General features: G+C 33.2%; 1 protein-coding gene across 2 annotated transcripts in view; it reads left to right on the top strand.

The window, feature by feature from the left end:
* The window catches only part of LOC106126858 (uncharacterized), a 75645-nt gene that overhangs the window by 11843 nt on the left and 45260 nt on the right, over positions 1-18542 (top strand). For both annotated transcript variants that reach the window (XM_013324760.1, XM_013324768.1), the window contains exon 2: positions 14078-14452. In XM_013324760.1, coding sequence (XP_013180214.1) covers positions 14078-14452 — 375 coding nt within the window. The remainder of the gene's footprint in view (positions 1-14077; positions 14453-18542) is intronic.

The raw sequence follows: 18542 nt of genomic DNA on the forward strand, positions 1-18542 counted from the left end.
AAATACCTGCGGCGTGTGTGCGGACACTAGTGATGTATACAATATTATCGATATACTACTAGAAAACTATGTTTGACACTTTGAATCTTCCGCAAGTATAGCAAGAGAAGGGAAAATGATCCTCAAGTTTATTGATATAATAAACACAAAGATTTTAGTGCTTGAAAAGATATGTTAAATTACATGACTTTAATTTCGCCATCATGTGATGTGATTTTAATTGTGGTGGCTTATCAATAATCACAAATATTATATAAAAGTTTTGTCAAATAATAGATCTTAGTATACGACTAAATATGAACATAAAAAGAACACTCAATAATGATACAGCGAGTTTCTTGGAATGTAATAAAAATATTAACTGTCATCTTCTATCGATATGTGAGAATGGCCCATCTCTACTCATCTCGACGCCCCTTTCCCTCGCTCCGAACTCTCTGAACACCTCGCACCGACATCTATCATCCGAAAGTTACTTAAAAAATAACGTGACCCTCGGGGACACTACGTCTTGTACTTTCGAAGTAGATTAATCGGGACTTTTGAGCCCGAATTCTTATAAATAGATATTTGTGGCTTTATACGACTTCATTTTTGTTTATGGATCTTTTATGTTTATTGACACATTGACAAATATACTTTGTAACTTTCGGTACTTTTGAAATACCGTTTCTTTTTATTCTGTCTGCCTCTATTATGTCTGACCTTTTACTATACCGCTGAATTATCTATAATTTATTTCAATAGTTGCCACCTGAGATATTTAAGCTAGAAGATTATTACAAAACAAAAAACTGCTCCATAAAATCTTAAGTCACATATTAATAAATTATACTGCATTAGTGTAATTATTTATATATTTTTTTCTTGATATTTTTTTAATCATTTTTCAACTATGAAAAATTTTGATAGTATCGGATTTGATTTGACCTGAGATTTACTGAGGGACCTGATGAATAACTACCCTTGTTTTATAGCATTTATTATTCAAAAGCAGGGGCTGAAGCATCTTACTTGTGGTAATATTTTCGATATAAAAGGTAAAAATATGAAATGAATTTTTGTGCTTTAAAAATATTAGTTATTATCCACTTTCAACTCTAAACCCTTTCCAATTCAGCTTTGTGAAATCCGATTTCAATGATTGTTTCGTATAATCCTCCACAATTACGGGTAAAATAGAAAATAGAACGGTTTTACTTTCAAGACCTTGTTCAAAGTTAAATCAAAATTTCTTTGAACGTATGATTTAATTTATAATTAATTAATTCTGAATTCGAAATTTAAAAAAAAAATACCGAAGAGTTGACCACTAAATCCATGACCATTAAAATAAAAGTGCATAAAAACTTATTGCTCCACCTAGCATTTATTTTTAACCAGGGACCGACAATACTTAAAACACTAGGTCGGCCGATAGATGTGTCTGAGAGTGTACTTTTAGAATGACTGTTTTGCAGAATGAATTATATTATTGTTGCAGTGATTTAAAGCAATCTTACGTCTAATAACAGTCACCTGTCCAATAGTGATATAGACTCCTTATCATAAAACATACAGTGTAGAGAAAAGCATTTGCTTAACGATGCGTTCTTATCATTCTGTTAACAATCTAATGTATGCACTGATAACGTAGTTATCTATCTATGTAGGTCCTTTACCAGTTTACCAATGCAAACAATACTAAGTGATTTTCAATACTACCGTTTTAGTATCGTAGATATTAGATATATATGTAACTTCTTACTAATATTATAAATGCCAATGTTTGAATGGATCGATGTTTTTTAGAAGGTCGAAAACGGCTTTAAGATTACGGTGAGAATTGGCATAGATGTAGAATAGATGGCATAGTCTGGAAGAAGACATACTACTCATTAGTTGTTTTTTTTTCATATCGCACGGACATTGTCGCGGGCGACAGCTAGTACTGGCATTATTATTTGTTAGATCGAAAAACAACTCATAATCTAACTTTTTGGTCACAAAAGAATAGGTAAGTTACAATAGGTAGATAACAAAATAAAAAATAAATCATAATACTTGACAGCTATATTTGTACAGTACCTTAAAAAGTCTGATGTTAACCAATTTGATAGATTCTTTATCAAATAATTTTCCACTAGGAGTTCAATTCCTTTCAAAGTATTAAGAATCATCTACCATTTTACGACGGAACAAAAGAAATCATTTGGTGTTTAATTAAATAGGGCGACCTCCGTTTGCAAAGGAGAAACTCATCACGGCTTATAGAATATAATTCTACATAAATGAGTTAAATATTCAACGACTTAAATACGGCATTCGGATCGGAGAAGGTACACAGTTGTATCAAAGTACGACAAGGTTCGCTTTCAGCTTCTGAAATAATATTAATTTTACAGAAGCCCCGAAGGGTATTGTTATAATTTATTCTATCCTTTAATACATTATAATACACTTAAAACAATAATTGAATATCATTTTCAAATAATTAGGTTATCATTATTGTATATAACTGAATTCTTACTACGTTGGAAATGTTAATATAGCTTGGAAGAGCGTGGATGACCTAAACTAGCTATATACTTTTGGATTCTTAGGACTTACTTATATATTTATTTAGCACGCATAATTTTATACACATATTTTAGTAAATAATTTCAGATTTTGTCCAATGTCTTAAATAAGGGAGATGATTGCAAAACTTGTCATTTGACATTACTTGCCTACATTTTACTAATATTATAAATGCGAATCTTTAGTTGCATGGTTGATTGTTTTTCAGAAGATCTCACCAGAGCGGATCAAAAGATCTCGATGAAATTTGGCGTAAATATAGAACATTGTCAGAAATAGGCTACTTATTGATTTTTTTTTAATTCTGTGCCGATGAAGTCACGGGCGAAAGCTAGTTAGTCGTAAGATTCAACAATTTTTGGAACGTCCGCTCTCTGTGTGTTGATATTGTTCTTAAGTCCCTATGCGAACATACAATGCATCCGTTGTTGTACAAACAAAGTATATCAAATCATAATATTATATGTTTATTTACGCTGGCATTTCAAAAGTATGATATTTTCACATCTCTAGCACAATGTCTTTGCGTTCATTGCTTTCTGCAGATATCAGAATAGTCGTGTTAACACTTAACGGGAACTACTCGGCTCGGAGCCTACCCTAAGTTAAAGGTGATTAGGCCATAGTCAACGACGCTGGCCAAGTGTGGGTTGGTTGACTTCACATATATCTTTTGAATTTCTTCTCAGATATGTGCAGGTTGCATCACGATGTTTTCTTTCACCGTAAGAACATCCGATAAATGTACAAATATAAATCGGAAACCGAAAAACACATTGGTGCATGGCGGGATTCGAACCCAGGACCTGCAGATTGCAAGTCAAGTGCTTAACCCCTGAGCCACCGACGCTCTTGACTTGAATTATGTGTTATAAAAATAATATTGGAACAGAATCGAAGAAATAAATTGACACCAAAATCAATCTCAAACGATTAAAATGTCTGGATTTAATTCTTAAAATGTAACCGCATCCGTCGATCTGACAGCCGGGAAGCGAAAGTATTGGTAATAAATTTTCAATTTATACAGTGCCTGCAAAGTTGTTACGATGTTGCTTCAAATCTAGCGGAATAACCGATAAAATGTAATAAAGTAAACCGAGTTCACCTTTAAAAAGATTTAAAAAAACCTTTTTTTTATATTAAATATTTAGCAGATTTTTTTGTAAATTTACTAATTTCTTTTACCATTCCAACTAAGCTCTCTAGGCTTGTGCTAGGATATGGTTTACGACAATAGTCGAATGGGGGATTCGAACCCCCCACCTCGTGATCGGAAATCCGTAACCTTAACCATTAGGCTATTGAGTTTAGGATACTGAGAAATTGATTTGTAAGTAACAAAATATGCACACGGATATACTCCTATGACAATCCAGGGATGAATGCAAATTGGCATCGGGCAAGAAACCTAACATTGAAAGAGATACAAATATGAACATACTTAATTAACAACGAAAAGCATTATCATCTTATATCTTACTTATTACTAATATTATAAAGTTTAGATGTAGGGTTGTTTATTAGAAGATAAGTGTAGAACATAATCTGAAAGAACACATAGGCTACTTATTAAGTATTTTATTAACTTCTATCTATCTATTTACCTACTATATTCTGGTTAATCCATAAGATTGGATGGATTGGTGGATTGGGAAAGCTGACCCCACCACCCAGAGATAGAGACAGATTCTGGTTAATCCAAGATTATTGTCATTTTTTGCTGATATTTAATTTTCGTACAAATCTAGTAAAATGTTACCGTGGTAAATGACGGTGAAAAATTCAAAGAGCCGTGACATTCTGCAAGGCTAGTGCATCAAATCGACCGGAAACAACTTGGTCATCGAGATTCGTGTCGTTTCCGTTACACGGTTAAGAAAATAACAGGTTATACGGTGTTTGATGAAAAGATTACGCTATTAATATTACAAACACTTAAAAAAAACATTACATTTAATGTAAAAAGTTTCTAAAACATCACATTCGTTGCATACCTATATCTAAATACTATTATAAAAATTTGGTCGGTAAAATTTCATCGGTCTGAATATTGTTTTCCATAATTTTGCTCGTATAAAAATTAAAATAAATTTCTATACGATTGGACCGTCCATCATTTTTTAATTGTATTCTTTAATAATAATGATTTTTTTATTATTGTTAAAATGCAGACCTATTCGTAACGGCCTTGGCAAAGCACTCAGCAGAAGCATTAAAGTTAATAATGACTTTATGTCAGTGCCAAGAATTAATGTCGACGATTAATATAATCTCGCATACGGAACTAAAATCTGAATACTCATCGAATAGTTACTAAACGGAAGTTTTAGGTCGATGGGTCCGAAACAAGATGATTTGTTAAAATGGGACCCACTTGCCCGCAAAACCTCTCGATCAAAAAAAAAATGTTCAAAATCGGAGCACCAGGGGCGGAGTTACGCTCTAACCATACATAAAAGAAATACAGACGAATTGATAACTTCCTTCTTTTTGAAGTCAGCTAAAAAAAACGCAAAGCAAAGTGGCAATTTAAAAATATTAAATACCTATATGTATCACGAACTGTCATTTATGTACCTTATATGTTTTAAAAAACATATTAAATGTAGTTTAACAATATTTAACATAGTACTTACTATGTTCTGTTACATTTAATAAGATATATCTCATACAATACGACAAAAGACATTATCCTGCGGCACTTACCCAATTCATTGTACATTCGGACTCAATTACATTAGAAGAAATCGTGAGATCTTTTATCTCATTGTATAGTCGGTTTGCTTCTAAAAACAATTCGTGCGAAACTAGTCCAAGGCCAGGAGTAATAAAACTTAAAACAACCATATAAACTTACCTGAGACATTTGTTAATAATATAGCTTAAAAACTTTTCAATTCAATTCAATAATAGACCACGTGATTATTTTTTTTAATTCCTAAAGTTCATTTGAAAATGTCATCTGATATCGTTATTTAATAACGATAAATAAAATGTAAGTCGATATTGTGATTAAGTTTGATTTTGAGTTTTAAAAACTGGTATTTATTTGTATCAGTTTATATTTAAAATGTTTAACTTATTACGAATTTCTGTCGACGGGTGTGAATGTTAAAAAGTTTTGGCATAGCGTAACAGCTGTATAATTTTGCAGTGTTCGTATTTATGTACTAGTAAACATTATGCAGTCAAAAACTTTTGGTGCAATATCTCAGGGACGGCAACTAACTTTCAATTTATTTCGATTGAAATGCATCGACTATTAGACCCACGAAAATGTATGAACCTGCACTATTTCGGTGAATGATTTGTCGCTCATAAAAGAGCAACATATTTGGTCTAACTCTTAGATATTCGATTCAAAGTAGGAAGAATTATTTTTTTAGCTACATCACTATTTCTTCTTCGTTGTTGTTCTTCTTTTTGATTTCAAGGATGTATGATAATTGAAACATCACATTTAACAGTTCAATATTTATACAAAGGAAAGTAATTTGACTTTTTTTTATCCTTCGAAACTATGAATAGTCAAAGGATATTTCCACCTTTTCTTGGCATAACACTTGAAGAAAAATTGTACCAGGGAGTTAAACAAAATAAAGAATAATGATTGGCATTTGTCGTATTTAATAAACTGGTACATATATTATCATAATATTATTTTATATTTATAACAAATATTATAATTTTAACGAATCAGCGACATTCTGTAGTTACATCAATCATAATTTATCAAGCGTCAATAGCCTAATGGTTAAGGGTACGGATTTCCGATCACGAGGTCGGGGGTTCGAATCCCGCCATTCGACTATTGTCGTAAACCATATCCTAGCACAAACCCTAGAGCTTAGTTGGAATGGTAAAAGAAATATTAGTAAATTAAAAAAAAATTGCTAATATTTTCAATTAAAGAAAAAAAAATTGGGTTGCAAAAAAAGGTTTGATGTTGAAAAAGTCCATTTTCATAGATACTATCGGAAAAACGTATTTTTTTATCTTTACAAGGTAACTATTGTAGAGAGAACAAGGAAAATGTTATCCTCAAATTGCTCTTCTTTACTAATAGTAGAATCAATGATAAAAAATTAACGACTCTGGATATATTTTATAGAAATATACTTACCCTGATACTAAGATTTAATATTAAAAGTATACAATGGCCTTTTAAGAATAAATCCCTTTAAATCTACAAGCTAGACGTACTCATGGTTGACAATAATTGAATTATGCGCTTATCAGCCCTAAGTATAATATGTACGGTCAATATCATACGAATGCATATTTAATTTTTAATTCTTACTAATATTATAAATGCGAATGTTTACATGGATAGATGTTTCTTTAAAGTTTTCTCCAGAACGGCTGCAATGTCTCGCTAAAATTTGCCATAGTTGTAGAAAAAAGCCTGGAAGAACACATAGGTTACTAATTAAGTTTTTTGTAATTCCGCGCGGACAGAGTCGCAGGGGACAGCTAGTCACTGCATAAAATTCAAAAAGCAATGTGTACCGTATGAAATTCACTAACAAATGTACTGATAATATCCTTAAGGAATTTGTTTTAAAATGCTAAACAACTAAAATCGTCATAATCTGACAATCTTACAGATAAGGCTGGCACACACGGAAGCTGTTAAGATCTCTGCCTTGTAAGGGATTAAAGAAAACGTGAGATGTTTTGATAGTGTGCACACACTTGGATGTTTACTAATTGTTTTACAAGATAGATATGTAAAATTCAGTACCTTCTTTATGTAGTAGTTAAATGCATATTTCTCATTACATTGAACTAAAAGTTGTTCAATAAAAGTATCGTCAAAGGATTCAATAAATCATATTTTTCTGTCGGAAGCGTGCGAAGTATCAATATCGAATGCTATTCGTACTATGAGTGTTCAATAAAAATGTACATAGGTAGTATATAGCCATAGCAAACTTTTACGTAATCTGTTGTATATTCTTAAATTGTGATTCGTGTAATTGCTTTTATATCTACATTAAGATTAACTTAGTTGTTATTTATAGTACACCAATTCAAATTTTCTTTATACTTAGAAGTATTTTATAGCTTGTGATATCAAGAAACCATGGCACATGCTTTGTTAATGAATAACATAAGAATAAGATGACATATTCAAGTCTTTAAGTTCTTGTAAATGTTCTTAATATTGCGATTTAAAGAAGCACACTGTTTTTCTTGGAAATTATCGAAATATTGGACCCATGGATAAGAGCCGAACAAATGTGTGGAAATCACGATAGCGTTTTAAAACATCATAGAAGAACACAAAGAGTGTAAAGGAGCACGTTCTCATTAGTACATTGTAATCGGAAAAACGTAGTGGAAATATCCAAGAACTTCAAAAGATATAGGAAATAATCGCATAAAATGATCTGTGACTTTTATATGTTCATGAAATGGTGTACTGGATGATTTTTTTTTGCATTGAATCCAAATAGTTTAGATTCATCTCATTTCTATGGTCTATGGTAGGCTTTTAACGTTTTAAAAATTCCGTCTGTACGCACCACTGCGTCGTACTTTTCGATTGAATTTACTTTACGACTTCCATTAAACGAAAGTGATGCAGAGCGGGGCTTCGGAGGAATGGATTTCTTGGAATGCTTTTAATCCTTTGCGCAGTTAAGGGTTCGCCTCCTTCATTGAAATTTGATTCCGGCAACTTGAGGTTTGCGGTATCTTATCTAATTTTCAAATATTGTTATTGTTATGTTCGGTTAAATTGTTGGAATTAACTGAACATTAAACGTTGCGGTATTTTGTTAAGAGGATTTTCATTTTATGCCAATTTTCATCTAAAACTGTCCATAAAATGTGTGTGTGTGTGAATTCATTATTAATTTTCTTTATACTTTTACTGTCTGTAGAATAAAAAAAATAACTAGAAGCCTATGTTCTTTCAGACTGTTCTTCATCTATGCCAAATAGCCGCCAAATCTATGCCGCGATATGTTCTGGATACTATTAGCAATATTGAGTTAAGAATTTGTATAAAACCAAGAAACAAACATTTATCTTTATTTATATGTACGATATTCAATTATTTTTCTTTTTTGGTGGTACAGATAGCATTTTACCATATAAGTTGCAATCCGATCATTGGAAAATAAATTTCGTTAGTGATGTTTGACCTTTTCGAGGAAGGTCACAATGAAATCTCTCAAAAACAATTAAGTTGGTAGCGCTCAAATCATTTGTTTGTGGGTGGCGCGCGCCGCTCCGGTTTCAATTTACTGTGTCATAACCGTTTCTTTTACTGTATTTGTTTGAGCAATCACACAGATCTCGGGAGACGGGTAAACAGACATTTACTGTTGATGAATTCCTGCATATTACATAATAAACTCACGAGATATTTCGTGGCATTTTGGTCGTTTGCCAAATGCGCAACAACAATCAAATACATTAAAAAATATCTAGCCGGAAATTTTACTTTAATTATTATCTATAAGGTTATGAGTAAAGCAATTGTCTTGACGATGGGTAATTGCGCGAAAGCCGTACTGTGTGGAATCCCAACCATCCAGAAGATGGAATTTAGAGCTCAGCCGTATTGAACGATAAAGGAATTCAGTTCTGGGAATTGTTTCAAAAAGTTATTTGGGATGATTTCCATTGTACCGATAGTATAACAGTTCGGCTAATAGAGATATAGTTTGTACTTTTATTGAATACCGTGCATCATTTGACAACGAGGGTAGTTTGGAAGCTCGTGGTATTAATATCGGGCCGTGCTCTTGTTACGATCGGTCCTACTGCATGAGAGCACTCCAGTTTAAGTACAGCGCTCTACTCTAGCTACGGAAAGTTTATTACCTACCCCCACTTTATTACTTTAACGCTAACTTTTTAAAATACTCGAAAACATTAAACTGTTATTCTGAATTATTTTTATATACACGTTTCCGTAATATTCATTTTATTAAATTCTTATTATTATTAGAAATTTTAATATTATAAATATAATAAAACAAACTAGGAAAAAATTATTACTCATGTGTAGAGATAAGCGTCAATAGCCTAATGGTTAAGGGTACGGATTACCGATCACGAGGTCGGGAGTTCAAATCCCGACATTCGGCTATTGTCGTAAACCATATCCTACCACAAGCCTAGAGCTTAATTATAATGGTACAAGAAATATTAGTGAATTTACAAAAAAAAAAACTATTAATATTTAAAAAAAAATATCACCGCTAGGTAACTTAGCAATAGGTAAGATATAAGTCGCAGAAACCATACGGCTTCAGCCTTTACAATTCCATTATCCATTGACTTTTAATTATAGTTTTAACTGGTAGGAATACTGTCATCTCAGTACTTACGTTAGCATATTGGTGTAAATAAATGTAATAAAATGATAAAAGCAAGTGAAATAGTTTTCATATCTCCGTAGGGTCGCGTTTATTATGGTCGCGGACGAGAGCGAAAGCGTGCCCCTGGTCCCGTCCCGATGCGTTGGAGGAACAGAGAGGTTTAGTGGGTATGCCTCCGCTATGGAGGAGAATCCAACATAACTACCGCGTCCCCCCCGGGGCGCGGAGTATGCATAAAGCTTTCCTCTCTGGAAAAAAAAGGGTCGCGTTTATTATAAAATACCCGATATTTTACTGCAGATGCACAGTCCCTTGCAGAATTTCCAACTGCGAATAAAAATAAAGCGCGGAAAAAATCGTAGTAAACGATCCTCCCACATGTCTGTTAAAGCGTTCCTAATGTTAAGGAAGGAAAATTATACTAGTCGGTTCACTTTATAAGTACTTTCAAAGACTTCAAAGCCTTAAGTATCTGACAGTCACCAACTTTAAAACTCTTTGATAGAACTAAGCCGTATGCCGTACTAACTTGGAAAGTATGTATACTAAACAGTTATATCGATTTGAAATTAATTAAGAAAGCGAATAATTGCTGATTTGATAATTAAAATTAACAAACATAGATATTATTCGACTAACATATTACATAGATATTTTGAATGAAGTCTTCACTGTAAATAAATCGTTAGCCTTAAAAGACAATGTAAAATTTAAAGCTTCATAGAATCTTTACCCTGAGCGTAAACTATACGGCAGTCTGATTGTAATTTCAAATGATGTGCCGAAGATATTTTGAAACGTCGCATCTGAATACAAATGGTTCGCTTAAAGCTTTCCTTGCAGTCTGAAATTCCTCATTGAATGGCAAGAATTGTAGTGTTGTTTACATCTTGAACGCGGTTCGAAGTGAATTTTAAGTCGGAGCTAAACACGAATTGATGTAGTGCAAGAATTCTTTTCTTGCAATGAGTGCAAAAATATAAATACACAATACAATTTTTCAGTTCTTCGATCCTCATCAATCCTTATGGAGAATGTTTAGATGGATGGATGGATGTAAGGATGGATGTTTGTTTGAAGGTATCTCCGGAACAGCTGCACGGATCTCGCTGAAATTTGGCATCGATGTAGAACATAGTATGGAAGAACACATTGGTCATTATTAACTTTTTTTTAAATTCCGCGCGAATGGAGTCGCGTGCGACATATAGTATTCCATAAAAATATTAATTTTTTTATGGATTTTTTACATTGAAAATTTGACAAAATTAAAACATTAAGCTTTTCGTACGATACCCTTTATACGCATTCTTATATTATAATCTTAGTTTACAACATCTTGGGATACGGTGTATATGTTACTTCACTATTACCTCCTATGTAAGCTATTGTTAAACATATAAATTAGTTTTCCTGTGCGTAGTTACGCTCGTTAAGGATTACAATTTGTGCTTGAAGCTTCGCTTTAATTATGCTGCGAGATAATTATATCTTAATCTAATAGGCTTTATTATACAATATAGCCAAACTAAAATATAAACACATATTATACGGTGTATATTTTAAACAAAACATAAACCGTTTTAATTTTTAGATTTCTAATCTTCTCATTCCAATTTTTTATAGCAAAATAGGATTAATGTATGCTTTCGAAGTACATATATAGATTTATAGTGTAACATAGATGAGCAAGAAATTCCCTCAAGCCACAACCACATGGAAATTAGTCTGCATTGTGCCTGACATGTGACAGAGGTTGGTGGGACCAACTGTCTGTTAAGTCTTGCGGTCTGCAATACTAATGAACTAGTACTGTACTCCATGCTATATTTTTACATAGATTTAGTGAACAGTTTAATCAAGTACGTTGATAGAAAGCTTCTAGATTATTTAATACCTAAAAATATTTTAGAGACAGTTATTTTAAACGGTAATACACTCCCAGACACATTTATCGGCCCAACCAGTGTTTTAAGTTTTGTCGGTCCCTAGCGAAAATAAATCTTAGGTGGAGAAATAAGTTTTTATGCAGTTTTGAAGCTGATTTATTGGTAAGAGTAAACCATGGTATGTTTTTTTATTAAATTTCGCATCCAGAATTATGATAAAAAAGGTGTTCGCGTAAAGAACCTGTATTTGTCTCAGAAATAATGTGATTGAATGTCGATAGCTACAAAAGTAGAGAAAGACCAAAGAAAATGTGGATGAATTGTGTGAACAAGGATTCGGATATGACTGTTGGTAGAGATGTATGGAGGAGTAATAAATGCTGTGCCGACTCTCCGTACGTACAAGAGCAGGTTGATAATAATGATTTTCTCAGAAATATCTCGATTTATTGAAATTTAAATTTATGCCAACGATGTGGTGAGCACTAATGTCAGGGGACATTAACGGTGTGTGGTGACACGTTACTAATGTTCTAGAACGTTTTAAACGTACCCTTGCGTATTCCAATTTCTTTTATCTATTTTTTTAGTACAGTTAATATTAGTGTTCTATACTCTTCTTTACAATTTGTTATGTTATTGATTACTAGCTGTCGCCCGCGACTCCGTCCACCCGTAATTAAAAGAAAAAGTTAATAAGTAGCCTATGTGTTCTTCCAAACTATGTTCTATATGTGTGCCAAATTTCATCGAGATCCATGCAGCCATCTATGCATCCATCCAAACATTCTCATTTATAATTTTAGTTAGTTCAGTTAGATATTAGTTTGATATTGTTGCAATTATCAAATTTAATCAGAAAACTATCTGTAGCTATACCGATTTGTTTGAGCAAATCTATGCTTCTTATTTGACTCTTTTTTTTGCAATAACCAATATAAGAAATAAGGTCGGAAACGGGAAGGAAGTTCTATTGTATAACGCATTAACAATGCATCGCATACTGCGGCGGCATTGTCTATAGCACAATGCCTTTGCCAATGATGGAGTTTTTTTTTATTCTTTCATAAATAAATAGAATTGAGAATGCTTGCATTTTAAAGTATCTTGTCGTTTCTTCGAACGCTAGACATTTTGCCAACAATGCTCATAATAATTGTCGTCATTTGCGAAAGTTCCTGTTTTTAAACCGACTAAAAAAGTAGGTTTTTATTCGGCATGCATTCAACTTCTATTTCGGACAACGGATTTCATGATTGTTTTTCAAAAATTTACATGTTTTGTACCAGTTTTTTGACAATGAAAATTCATTATTTGGTGCAGAACAAAAGATCGTAACAATTTGAAAATAAGGTTAACTTCGGTTAGCTTTAATCATTCTGTTTATCAAGCGGTCGTTTGATGTAAGCCGTAAGTGGAATCCAGTGTAACGACACACATTGCGGTTGCAACGCTAATGAACCTGGGCCTGATTAAACCAAAAATCAATTACCACTTGGTTAGCCCGCCACATTTCATGAATAACTATGAACAAGGAACTTTTTAAATTTAATTATTCGTACGATATTATTATCATACTTGATGAGTTGGGTGTTTGTGTGGTCAGTACGCTGAACGGCCTAACGGAAATTCCCCTCTGTCTTTAAAAAGTTGAAGGCCATTTCTAAATCTCTAATAATGTTTCCAAGTTTTATTGATTTCTTAAAAAAAAATACGCATATTAATTATATTATTAGATGGCAAACGAGCAAGTGGTTCCTCGATTCGTCGAAATATTGAAGTGACCGGGCACCGTCCGCATACTTTCATTTAGTTCCGATATCAAGATGTTACATCATATTTAACATGAATTTTACCAAAATTATTACTCAAGAAGTTCTCTTCAATATATTTCTAGGAAAGTGTTGACTGGCACAGAAAAAATATAAGTATTTTCTCATAGAAGATTTCAATAAGTGGGTTGCGCTTTCGTATTCACGTCCCGTGAATTTTTATGAATATGTACACAGCATTATAAGCAGGGCGAGATACCTGCGCCAGCCTACTCGTGCTTCACGCCAAAGAGATACGTTTTTATATTTCTTACTGCAAAGTTATATGCTTACAAGATTCAGTTGATATATAGGTAAATATATATATTAAAGTATTGACACATTTGGAAACAATTTTTTAAAGTCTAATATTGGAAAACTTAAAATCAACAGGTTTATTGAGGAACGTATTTTAAAGCTACTTTTATCTTCGATTATCTTTTTTTCTTTTGTTTAATTAGTGGTGTTTTTTTTTCAGATCAAAACCAGAGTAGAAGAGTTAGTGATAGCGAGACAAAACCGTGGCGCTATGATGCCGGCGGGGCCGACTTGAGGTCCCGCCACGCTATGGGCTCCAACATCAGCCAGCACTCGTCTAAAGGTCTCAAGGGCCGACGGGCAAGGTCTAGCGGAGATCTCTGCAATGGCGACGCTAAAAGTCAAACCGAGTCTTCAGTATGTGGGTCCGTGGTGGGTGACGTCATGGGATGGAACAGGTCCCTGCCGAATCATCTTGATGGCAACCGCCACCTAGCGGATTACAGTCGTGTCAACAACAACTATGGAGAACTCGGGACGTATAATCGATGTCAAAAAGGCGGGCGGGGATTGCGGTACAGAGTCTCAAAATCAGGTGAGTGAATGTCCTTTTAATAACGTTAATTAACAACAATTAAAGATAACTTTCCACGATAAAAAAGATAAAGTACGAGAAACGAAGACTAAAGACTAAAAGAATTTCTAAGACAACGACAAAAACTTAAAAACAAATTTTCTTTTCTATAAACAAGAAAATTCAAGGAAAATGTTCAGTTCATGAACTTTAAATGCAAATAATATTAGAACGGCTACGTAGATAAAGTCACGTAGGACTAGACGTTGGCCAGCGTCCACGAACCGCGTCCAGACATTAGCTCAACAAATTGAATAATAGTTTACAAACAGACCGAAACGGTTTTCTACTTTTAAGTTGGCTTTAATTGCGAGGGTAATTGTTTGTTCCTCCTTATTTTACGTTACGTTTTACGACGGTTTTCCAAACCATAGAAATATTACGTAATTATTACAACGGACGTTATTGTGTATATATCCTTTTTTAGGATTAAACCATTCAAGGATCTTTATGTGGTATAATAAATTCTTGTCCAGTTTTTACTAAACACATTTGAAAATGTTTTTTAGAGAACTTACCGCTTTCTTATATAGAATGAATAGCACAAGCAAACGTCTTGTTAAACAAGTTGGCATTTTCCCATAAAAAAAACTATTCTGACATGTTTTGTGGAAGACCTAATACTATTTGTTATATGAATTTTTAACAAACTAACATGCTGCAAACCCCAGTACAAACTCACATAAAATATCAGTGGTTGGTTTTAGCGCACCTCCGTCTTCGTTACTGCGCAATAGTGTCTAAGAAAGCTAAGTCATCAACTTGGCAATCTCGAGTGTAAGCAGGTAAAAGCTTTGGATTACATCCTTTAAAGGTAGGGTTGCCATTAAAAATAATATCAAAATATTGTCGTATTTTTATTATAAAACCATTTAGGTGTTTATTTTTTGCCATATTTATCGGAAATCTTTGTTTGCAATAACCCAAAGCTGTGGTGCGTTAACAAGGAAATAGAGTCTGAAACGACGTGAAAAATTAATGGCGGGCCGATGTCTTAATAGAAACCTCTTTACCAATTAGGACCCTCTGCCTTTGGATTGAATTGACGCTGTAATGCAATTTATTTCACAAGAAATTTCTAATAGAGTCCCAATAATATCAAGTTCTTTTCCTTTCGCACTATTTAAATTAATATTTTTTTTATATTTGATAGATTTTTTTAAAACAAAAATATGAAAATAAATGCTATATTATAACCCACATGTTAGTCGGGCGAATGCATACCCTTAAGTTACAAAAATTCACTCACAGCCTTGCTTCGATATTTACAAGGAAATATGAACAACTCTTAAACACTACTTGATTAATATTATTAAAAACGGTACAAAGTAACATAAATCCATCATACGTACATCATTTGATCATTCGTTCAGCATGGTTGGAAGTTACAAGGTTAGAAAAACACGTACAACTTGCTTCACAAGACTAACATCAATCTTCTTGTTTCTTGTTACACGGAGCCCATGTGTTTTGCTATTATGTTCTTATCCGTATCTAAAGATATTATGTCAATATCGTAAAAAATGTTAAGAGGCTAATGAACCGCGTATCAGAAGGAAGCATGACTTTATTTTAGAAACATGTTTCTTGTATTTTCGATATAATTAGCTACAAAATTAGAAGTATCTTGATTGATTTATAAATATGAAACATGATGTTCTTGAAAGAAAGTTCCGCTAAATTATTATTCTAGAAACATATTTTATCTTAATAAATTTTCGTGTCACAATGTTAGTTACCATACTCCTCTGAAACGGGTTGACCGATTTTTATGAAATTTTATAGGCATATTCAGTAGATCTGAGAATCGGCTCCTATCTATTTTATAATCCCGCGCGGACGAAATCGCGGGAGACAACTAGTTAAAATTATCTACGATACTAAATAAAAATGTCCGTAATAAAGTATTTTCTTGTGCGTAACTTTGTAACAAATTGCCTCTGCGCATTTCTATGTGTGCATGTAGCACTTACACCTAATAAAGCCTTACGATGTTCCTCTTGCGCAACATGACGAGAGGTCTACTGGAACACTGTCGGACATAAACTAAACGGAACGACATACCGGTATTGGAGAGTACAATCCCTAACGAACGTATGTTGACAAGATAGACAACGGACTGACGAACTGCGCACTTAACGCCGCAGTTTTATCTTTTACTACATTATACTATTATGCACAAAAAATTTGGTAGCATGTTACACTCTTCCTAAAATAAATCCCATAAATGAAATAGTAACCTCCACCTAACCCACCACAATATAAAGAGTCGGTTTTATTGGTAAATTGAAAACCCTTAATATTAAATCAACACTAATCAGATCCCTTAGTGACCACTAATCGTCTATGAGTGTGATAGTTGTTCTATGATCTGTACTTTATGTTTCGTTAGTCAAATATGTGTATATTTGAATGTCTTGTTTTTATCACTACTTAAATATTGACGTGAGTTTAACCTATACAGCTATGTTTGGTAGTTCAGTATAATGAAACGTCGATATAATTAGAAACTTAGAGTGGCTATGCTATGCCGTCCTTGACCGGCATTATTGACGCAGTGGGTGACGTCGGTGCGCGGTTGACCCCCCTGGTGATTTATAACTCTAACCCTTTAACGACGTCTCTAGTATGCTCCACTTTTGTTGAACATAAATTGTCTAATATTTTTATAGTAAAGTTTTGTACTTTGTGAAAGGGTCGCATTATAGATTGGAATTTCTTTTTTGAATAGAATACAACGTTGTTTTCGTATTGTATAGTACATTTTACAATGTTTTTTTTTATAATCCAGCAATTATTTGTAAATTATATAATGATGAATTCTTATAGACAATGATATTCTGAAAGATAAGGTGAGATTGCAGGACAATAACTGATTTGTATTGGTTGAACCGTCCCTAACCTGTTATTTTTTATCAAATATGATATACTCAAACATGCAATAAAGTCTTATTTATTTAATGTTAGAAATATAACTAAAGATACGTCCAATTGTATAGGTTATGACAGAATTTCCCTTGGGAGAACCGTTAGAAAGTCTTCAGCGCGGTATAATGTGTGCGAAAGCTTAATATGATCTTGACTTATATGAATTCAATGGATGGATTTTATAAATAACAACGTAAGGAACAAGTCTGATTTTTTTTTTTAATAAAATGTATTTTTTTTAATGTGCGCATAAAATTAAGTCATAATTTTAATTCAATACTGAAAATAAAATGCGCCACGGCTCTAATTTGATTTAAAGTCTTGCATAGTTCAAATAAGCGGTATTTAAAACGTCAGGCGGTAGGCTTTAGGAATAATTGTTTGAGTTTTCGGAAGTTCGTGCGGCCGCGAGGTGGGGCGACAGTCTTTTCATCTCACTAAGGACTTTTATCAATGCTTTTGAACGTTGGCTGCTTCTGACTTTGCGGTTCAGTTTAAAAAATAGAAGCTTAATATAATCGCTTCGAAAAATCTTTTCATTAAAATTGTGCCGCTCGAAATGTCAGCGTAATTTTATGCGTTGTATTACTGTGGTGTTATAAAAATAAATATAAATAATTTGACTTCGTTATTTCACTAAAAATATGAATCATTTGATTGTGAATGATTTAAATTATATATCACCATCATCAGCTCACTATACGTCCCGAGGAGCTCGGAGTCTACCCTGTGTTAGGGGTGACTAGACCTAGTGCGGATTGGTTGGCTTCACTTACTTACTGTATAAGCTATACCAAATTCGTTTTATAATTTAGCCTTATTACAAATTAAAATATTAATTAATTTTGTATATATATTTAAACTTAGTTAAACGTTTATCAATCACATCGTATCAAAGCGGTTAGAGGCAATAGAATGGTTGTCAGAACTGTAATACAAAGTGAATAGTCAGAAGGGTGTCTGCAATGCAAAGCTGTGGAGGCGAAGTCTTTTCACGTCACTTTGAGGACTACAATCCAGGCTTTAAAGCGCACTTTGTGTACACTTGCCGTTTGCACTTTTTTGAACGTTTAAATTCATTCGGTTTTTACTTAAAAAATTAAACCGACAATTTATAGAGTTT

This window comes from Papilio xuthus, unplaced genomic scaffold (genome assembly GCF_000836235.2).
Source record: "Papilio xuthus unplaced genomic scaffold, Pxut_1.1 DF828952.1, whole genome shotgun sequence".
Classification (NCBI taxonomy): Eukaryota; Metazoa; Arthropoda; class Insecta; order Lepidoptera; family Papilionidae; genus Papilio; species Papilio xuthus.